This window comes from Oncorhynchus masou, chromosome 29 (genome assembly GCF_036934945.1).
Source record: "Oncorhynchus masou masou isolate Uvic2021 chromosome 29, UVic_Omas_1.1, whole genome shotgun sequence".
NCBI lineage: Eukaryota > Metazoa > Chordata > Actinopteri > Salmoniformes > Salmonidae > Oncorhynchus > Oncorhynchus masou.
This window is the reverse complement of record NC_088240.1, coordinates 81,413,807-81,422,162: the sequence shown is the minus strand read 5'-3', so window position 1 is coordinate 81,422,162 and position 8,356 is coordinate 81,413,807. Positions and strand designations below refer to the sequence as shown.

At 44.3% G+C, this 8,356-nt stretch overlaps 1 protein-coding gene across 2 annotated transcripts in view; it reads right to left on the bottom strand.

The window, feature by feature from the left end:
- Positions 1 to 8,356, bottom strand: part of LOC135520727 (pre-B-cell leukemia transcription factor-interacting protein 1-like) — a 35,937-nt gene that overhangs the window by 4,010 nt on the left and 23,571 nt on the right. Inside the window, exons 2-10 of one of the 2 annotated variants that reach the window (XM_064946488.1) lie at positions 7,214 to 7,296; positions 6,972 to 7,062; positions 3,069 to 3,130; positions 2,527 to 2,965; positions 2,153 to 2,386; positions 1,872 to 1,895; positions 1,201 to 1,253; positions 926 to 1,042; positions 553 to 787 (exon numbers count right to left, since the gene is read on the bottom strand). In XM_064946488.1, coding sequence (XP_064802560.1) covers positions 553 to 787; positions 926 to 1,042; positions 1,201 to 1,253; positions 1,872 to 1,895; positions 2,153 to 2,386; positions 2,527 to 2,965; positions 3,069 to 3,130; positions 6,972 to 7,062; positions 7,214 to 7,270 — 1,312 coding nt within the window. In that variant the 5' untranslated portion in view covers positions 7,271 to 7,296. The remainder of the gene's footprint in view (positions 1 to 552; positions 788 to 925; positions 1,043 to 1,200; positions 1,254 to 1,871; positions 1,896 to 2,152; positions 2,387 to 2,526; positions 2,966 to 3,068; positions 3,131 to 6,971; positions 7,063 to 7,213; positions 7,297 to 8,356) is intronic. The other variant, XM_064946489.1, reaches the window with a different exon arrangement.

The following is an 8,356-nucleotide window of genomic DNA, read 5'->3' as shown; positions in this document are numbered from 1 at the left end:
TCCTACACATTCCCTACTCCCCTCCCTCCTACACATTCCCTACTCCCCTCCCTCCTACACATTCCCTACTCCCCTCCCTCTCTCTCCTACACATTCCCTACTCCCCTCCCTCTCTCTCCTACACATTCCCTACTCCCCTCCCTCCTACACATTCCCTACTCCCCTCCCTCCTACACATTCCCTACTCCCCTCCCTCTCTCTCCTACACATTCCCTACTCCCCTCCCTCTCTCTCCTACACATTCCCTACTCCCCTCCCTCTCTCCTACACATTCCCTACTCCCCTCCCTCTCTTACACATTCCCTACTCCCCTTCCTCCTACACATTCCCTACTCCCCTCCCTCTCTCCTACACAGACCTGTGGGTTCAAATACTACTGGAAATCTTCCAATTACTTTTAGGGATCGCTTGAGCATGCCTGGTATACCAGGTGGGCGGGGCTTGCAGTTAAGACAATTGTATTGTGCCATGCATTCTCAATCAACCCCAGCTAAAGTACAGTATTGTAAATGATTTTAAATAGTATTTGAAGCCAGGTCTACACCTTAGTACCTGTGCTGTGTTTTAGTTCAGTCACTGTGGCTCTGAGTGTCTCTAGATCCTTCTGTAAGACAGGAACAGACTCCAGCTCTCTCTTCATCCTCTCGTTCTCCTTCTGAAGGACAGGGAGCGACGTCATCTCTTTCTTCAGCCTACCGTGCTCCTTCTCCACCTCCTCCCTCTTCTTTCTCTCCTTCCCTCCATCCTCCACCTCCTTCTGTGCTACTTTTAGCTCCTCTTTCTGTGCCTGATTTTAAAAAAACACACCAAAGAGGACCCCTTGAGAATATAGGCAGCACACACACACACAGTTGTATATTAGGTCAGAAAGAAAGAGAGAGGGGGAGAGGAAGAGAGAGAGAGAGAGACACAGCGAGGGGCCTACCAGGAGTTGGGCTTGCAGTACAGCTATCCGTGGGTCTTCTTTAGCCAGTTTATTCAGTTGGTCTGTACTGTCAACTTCTACAGGTGGTGGAAGAGGAACCTCAGGATTCAGCCATTCCTTTGATAACACACACAGACAATCATTACACACAGACAATCATTACACACAGACAATCATTACACACAGACAATCATTACACACAGACAATCATTACACACACACACCCATTTGAATGTTGAAGTTAGAGGGGATAAGATAGAGAGAAAGAGGCTGACCTGTTTTCCCACCACCTCTGTTTCTCTCAGCTCCCTGGCATCGTAGTCCCCCTCTGGAAGGACAACAGATGTTATAATGCATCACAAGACTGACACAGAATGTTACAATGCATTATATCACAGTTATAACAAGTATAATGCATCATAAAGACAATGGAGACAACCCCAGACATATCACATAATACATATATCATTGGGGACAATACACATCACTCTACACACAAACACTAGGATGCACTATCACCATGACAACGACACACGAGGATGGAATGCAACACAGTGCATCAGTGCATGTCAGGAGCTTCCTAATCAAAGCATTGAGAAACAACACGATGCATCAAAACACACTCAAATGATGTCATGAGGATGGGCAGGCAACATTCACCTGCACAAAGCCCCCTCAGCATGCACACACACACGTTATCATTATCAACGTGCACTTGTCATTTGTAATTGGCTAAGTAACCCTTCAGTTACACAGGGGGAAAAAACTAAATCATTAAGCGAATATCAATTTCTAACATTCATTGAATAGTAATATTATATACAGTGTAGATCTAGAGAGAGCAGTGCATCTTGGGAAAGCATGGAGAATACTGTCAACCAAGCATGTGAGTGTTAATTGCATAACACTCCTCTTTTCCTCTGACACACACACACACACACCCTACCATCATCCAAGTCCATGAAGACACCTGTAGAAATAATACAGTCTCAGATACACCTTTATCTGCGACCACGACTTCAACCAACACACTACTGACTCGCTGTGATGTGGGGGACAAATCCCTTTAGTCTAATCATTCATCATTATGTGAAGCACATCGTGTTACCGTCAAAGAGAAGAGACAGGCACAGGTGACACACAGGTGTGTGTAGGTTGTACACAGGTCACTTAAAAGGTAAGAATATTGTATGTTACCATGGTAACAGAAACTGCAGAGACACACACCTGAGAAGAAGATGGTTCCGAGTCCCAGCAGTATGACAGCTCCTAGGATGCACTTGTTGAGAGAGAAACCAGTCTCCTCTTGCTCCCTCTGCTGCGGAATCCGGAACTCATCCTCCTCCTCTTCCTCCTCCTTCCTCCCGATCCGCTCCAGAGCCACCAGGAGAGACCCCCTCCTCCTCCTCACCCCTGACACCTCTTCCTCTTCCCCCACCACCTCCGCTTCCAGATGGGAGTCTGGCCCAGGGAGAAAGAGAGGAGTTATAGCCACTGAACATTTGCGTTAAAGGGACAGTTCACACAAACTACATTTTAAGGAGAAGTGACAGTGAAGCTAATGTTGTTATGGTGCTCCAGACAGATGCCTTGTGTCTCACCTGTCTTGGCCCTGACCTCAGACAGATCAGACTCCTCCTCTTCCTGCCCAAGCCCCTCCTCATAATGATGATGCTGCACATCCTGTATATACCCCTCCGCTTCCTGTACAAGCCCCACCTCAGTGTTGAGCAGCAATGCTGGGGGCTCTTCAAGGTCAGGGGAGGAGCTAATGTGGGTGTAGGAGTCAGAGAACGAATCAGGGTCAGAGATGGGAGGGGCTGGGTTCCCAGGGAGGCTTCTGGATTGGCTGTGTGTATCTGAGTCAAGCCTTGTGGGGGCGGGGACTTCTAACAGAGAGTTCAGAGGAGCAACACTAGCAGAGGTGGAGTCAACGGCAGGGGAGGAGTCAGGAGCAGGGTCAAAAGGAAGGTCATGGGTGGGACTCTCTCCAACAGGGGTGTAATCCTTGTCCCTCTCTGGTTGTGTTTCCTGGGTCTCCTGGGGATGGATGTGAAACAACTGTTAGTGTCCAAGACCAGTCAGTGTTTCCTCGAGCTAGATATGATCCTAGGTGGGGTGTCAATAGAGATGGATCTCTAACCTGCTGTAGCTTCACAGAGTGAGACTCTTCAGCAGACACGGCATCCTCCCCAGGCCTACTCTCTGACAGACAGACAGACATGTTAGAGGTTAAGTAGTATAACAGTATTAGTGCCTGTAGGTTATACTATTGCAGTTGCTACCCATCATTCACGGCAGGGCAGAGCCCAACTGTTTTGTATGCTATTTTGGCATTAATACGTTTCACATATCAGTTTGCAAACAATGAGTTTATAAAGCTGCATACAAACAGTCTATTTTTAGATTTCCTGAGTAACGCAGCTCCAAAATGCAGGTGTTTTTGCCAGGCTCAGCGCTTTCTGTGGTGGTGGGGCAGCCAGCGGATAATACAGAGCGAAGGGTTTGGAAACGTTCTCTAGTTGGGTCGTGATTGGGTCAGTGTTGTGTCACTCATGGGGACACTGTCAACGTAAAATCTACAGGGAGATTCTGCAGCAATGAAGGTCCTCAAGAACACAGTGGACTCCATAATTCTAAAATGGAAGACGTTTGGAAACACCAAGACTCATCCTAGAACTGGCTACCCGGCCAAACTGAGCAATCAGGGGAGAAGGGCCTGGGTCAGGAGGTGACCAAGAACCCTATGGTCACTTTGACAGCACTCCATAGTTCCTCTGTGGAGATGGGAGAACCTTCCAGAAGGACAACCATCTCTGCAGCACTCCACCAAATCAGGCCTTTATAGTAGATTGGCCACACTGAAGCCAATGCTCAGTTAAAGGCACACGACAGCCAACTTGAAATTTGCCAAAAGGCACCTGAAGGACTCCGACCATGAGAAACAAGATTCTCTGGTCTGATGAAACCAAGATTGAACTCTTTGGCCTGAATACCAAGTGTCACGTCTGGAGGAAACCTTGCACCATCCCTACGGTGAAGCATGGTGGTGGCAGCATCATGCTGTGGTGATGTTTTTCAGCTGCAGGGACTGGGAAACTAGTCAGGATCGAGGGAAAGATGAACGGAGCAAAGTACAGCGAGATCCTTGATGACAACCTGCTGCAGAGTGCTCAGGACCTCAGACTGGGGGTTTGGTTAATCTTCCAACAAGACAACGACCATAAGCACACAGCCCAGACAACACAGGAGTGGCTTCAGGACAAGTCTCTGAATGTCCTTGAGTGGCCCAGCCAGAGCCCGATCGAACATCTCTGGAGACACCTGAAAATAGTTCTGCAGCGACAATCCACATCCAACCTGACAGAGCTTGAGGAAGATCAGCAGAGAACAATGGGAGAAACTCCCCAAATACAGGTGTGCCAAGCATGTAGCATCATACCCAAGAAGACTCAAGGTTGTAATCGCTGCCAAAGGTGCTTCAACAAAGTACTGAGTAAAGGATCTGAATACTTATGTAAATGTGACACATAAATTTGCTAAAATAAAACACGTTTTTGCTTTGTCATGATGGGGTATTGTGTGTAGATATTTTAAAATGGATTTAAAAAAAACTAAGGCTGTAATGTAACAAAATGTGGAAAAAGTCAATAGGTCTGAATACACCATCTACCGTAGCTTTGATTGGACTGATCATGTCAACATGATACTTTCAAAATCTTATCAAACAGTCATCATGAGTCAGGTCGACAATGTACTGGCAAATCATTTTCAATTATTGTCATATGAAGGGAAACTATACAAAATCTATTGTTGCAATTTGGCCATTGGACAAACATTACACAACAAGTAGGAAATCGCAAATTCAACAATGAGTGGTTTGGAAGGAATCAGTGGCTAACTGCAAGCATTGCAAAGAAATCACTAGCCTGCTATTCAATGGAGAGGGTGTGGGTTTAATGGTCTCTTTTCCAAGCTTAAAAGGATAAACTCACTCAAGTCAGATTTCCCAGTTCCGTAACTTTCCCCCTCATAATTTAGTCTACTGTTCTGACTTGTGCCTATAGCCTGTTTTAGAGAAATGTAGTCACTGAATATTGTAAAAGCTTTCATTGTCTGCTTATATGCCCACTTTATTGATCCTACAGTTCTGACTTGGTGTTCCCTTATGGCACAAGTTTGTACAGCTTAATTGTCAGTAGAAAGAAAGCTCTGCTGTTGGGACAGATTTATGTACGACCTAACAGTTTGTGGGAACTGCTCGTCACCATTATATAGCAATTGATGTATTGTGTAGTGTTGTTTAGTGGCATGTATCAAACATTTTTTGGGGGAGTTTGCCCCAACAAGATTTACATGCTAAAATCCCCTCTGCTGCAATATGTGTTGTGTACCTGTAGGTTCTCATGTGGCAATACAATAAGCTCCGAAAGTATTGGGACAGTGAATTTTTTGTTGTCGTTTTGGCTCTGTACTCCGGCACTTTGGATTTGAAATGATACAGTGACTGAGGTTAAAGTACAGACTCAACTTTAATGAGGGTATATTCATCCATACCATTGAGAAATTACAGAACTTTTTGTACATAGTCCTCACATTTTAGGGGACCAAAAGTACTGGGACAAATTAATTTATGTTATGTGTATTAAATTAGTCTAAAGTTTAGTAGCACACAATGATTGCAGTAAGCGTGTTACTCTACAAACTTGTTGGATGCATTTGCAGTTTGTTCTGGTTGTGTTTCATATTATGTTGTGCCCAATGGAAATTAATGGCAAATAATGTAGTGTCATTTTCTAGTCACTTTTATTGTAAATAAACACTTCAAAACACTTCTACATTAATGTGGTTGCTACCATGATTATGGATAGTCCTGAATAATGAGGAGTCAGAAGGTTAGACACATATTATACCCCCACGACATGCTAATCTCTCACCATTACAATAACAGGAGAGGTTAGCATTTTATATCATACCCCCACGACATGCTAATCTCTCACCATTACAATAACAGGAGAGGTTAGCATTTTAAATCATACCCCCTCAACATGCTAATCTCTCACCATTACAATAACAGGAGAGGTTAGCATTTTATATCATACCCCCTCAACATGCGAATCTCTCACCATTACAATAACAGGAGAGGTTAGCATTTTAAATCATACCCCCTCAACATGCTAATCTCTCACCATTACAATAACAGGAGAGGTTAGCATTTTATATCATACCCCCACGACATGCTAATCTCTCACCATTACAATAACAGGAGAGGTTAGCATTTTAAATCATACCCCCTCAACATGTTAATCTCTCACCATTACAATAACAGGGGAGGTTAGCATTTTTTTTTTTGGGGGGGGGGGGATATTTGATCATCTAACTTTCTCACTCATCATTATTCACAATTCATTCAGGACTATCCGTAATCTTGGCAGCTCCCACATTAATGTAGAAGTGTTTATAAACATATTATATTCTTATTTTACAATGAAAGTGACCAAAAAATTATACAATTCATTCATTTGCCATTCATTTCTATTGGGCAAAAAATAATCTGAAACACAACCAAAACAAACAGCAAATGGATCCAACAAGTCTCACGCTTTATGTAATACTAAACGTTTGACTACTTTAATAGAGAAGTTAATTTGTTCCCTATACTAGGGGTACAACAAGTGCTGTTATTTCTACACAGTTCACCCAATATGTATGAAAACACCCTCAAATCAAAGCTTGAGTCTGCACTTTAACCTGGAGTACAGAGCCAAAACATGTCCAATACTTTTGGGTGTACCTGCAGGTTTCCCCGCAGCAGTATGACTGGGCGTACCTGCAGGTTTCCCCGCAGCAGTATGACTGGGCGTACCTGTAGGTTTCCCCGCAGCAGTATGACTGGGCGTACCTGTAGGTTTCCCTGCAGCAGTATGACTGGGCGTACCTGTAGGTTTCCCCACAGCAGTATGACTGGGCGTACCTGTAGGTTTCCCCACAGCAGTATGACTGGGCGTACCTGTAGGTTTCCCCACAGCAGTATGACTGGGCGTACCTGTAGGTTTCCCCACAGCAGTATGACTGGGTGTATCTTCATGGTGTTCTGTTCCCTCCGCTACAGGCCTCAGGGTTTCAGCAACAGTCTCCTGAGACACACACATTATTTAATTGACCCATATGATGACACATTAATCTCATTTGAAAAACAAATGTTCAAAACTCAAACTTTTGTAAACTCTGCAGTTCGCACACACACACACACACACACACACACACTAAAGTGTAAAGAGAGCGTACCTCAGCTGTGAGGACAGTCCAGCTTCTGCTGTTGGCAGCACCACTGCTGTTCGACATTGCCCCCTCGTGGCTCTGACCAGCACCTGCAAGTCAAACACAGTACTTCAGCACAGGCTATAGACAGGCCTACAGTAGGCCAGCGATACTGAAATCCTGGCCTCAAGGAAGGTCCACAGTCCTGGTTTTCATTCTTTCTTTTGACTGATTTAAACCTGGGAAACCAAGTGTGTGCCTGTCATGGGCGATTACATTAGATTGATAGCGTAAGGGCCAGAGGGAGAGGAGAAAGGCAGCAGTACTGCAGAGAGGCCCCCAGGGCCTGAATAGTGTTGCTATAGACTTTATGTACAGATACTAAAAAGACTAAGAACACCAGGAAATCAGCTCCAAGAGATTTAATTCAATAAGTCTGTTGTAAGGATTCCCATACATAAGAGAGACACGTGGTTGTACACAAAGGTAAGCAAGGTTTGAAATGATTATTTTAGTCAAACATAGTGGCAAGAAAAAGTATGTGAACCCTTTGGAATTACTTGGATTTCTGCACAAATTGGTCATAACATTTGATCTGATCTTCATCTGTCACAACAAGACACAAACAGTGTGCTTAAAACTGATAACAAATTGTATTTTTCTTGTCTATATTGAATACATAATTTAAACATTCAAAGTGTAGGTTTGAAAAGTCTGTGAACCCCTAGGCTGATGCCTTCTCCAAAAGCTCATTTGAGTCAGGAGTCAACTAACTTGGAGTCCAATCACTGAGACGAGATTGGAGATGTTGGTTAGAGCTGCCATGCCCTATAAAAAAACCTCACAAAATGTGAATTTGCTATTCACAAGAAGCATTGCCCGAAGTGAGCCATGCCTCAAACAAATGAGATCTCAGAAGACCGAAGATTAAGAATTGTTGACTTGCATAAATCCACTCCTCATTCTGCTACTGAAGGCTCTACAGCACAGTATGCTACAGTAATGTCCTCATTCTGCTACTGAAGGCCCTACAGCATCAGTATGCTACAGTATTGTCCTCATTCCGCTACTGAAGGCCCTACAGCATCAGTATGCTACAGTAATGTCCTCATTCCGCTACTGAAGGCCCTACAGCATCAGTATGCTAAAGTAATGTCCTCATTCCGCTAC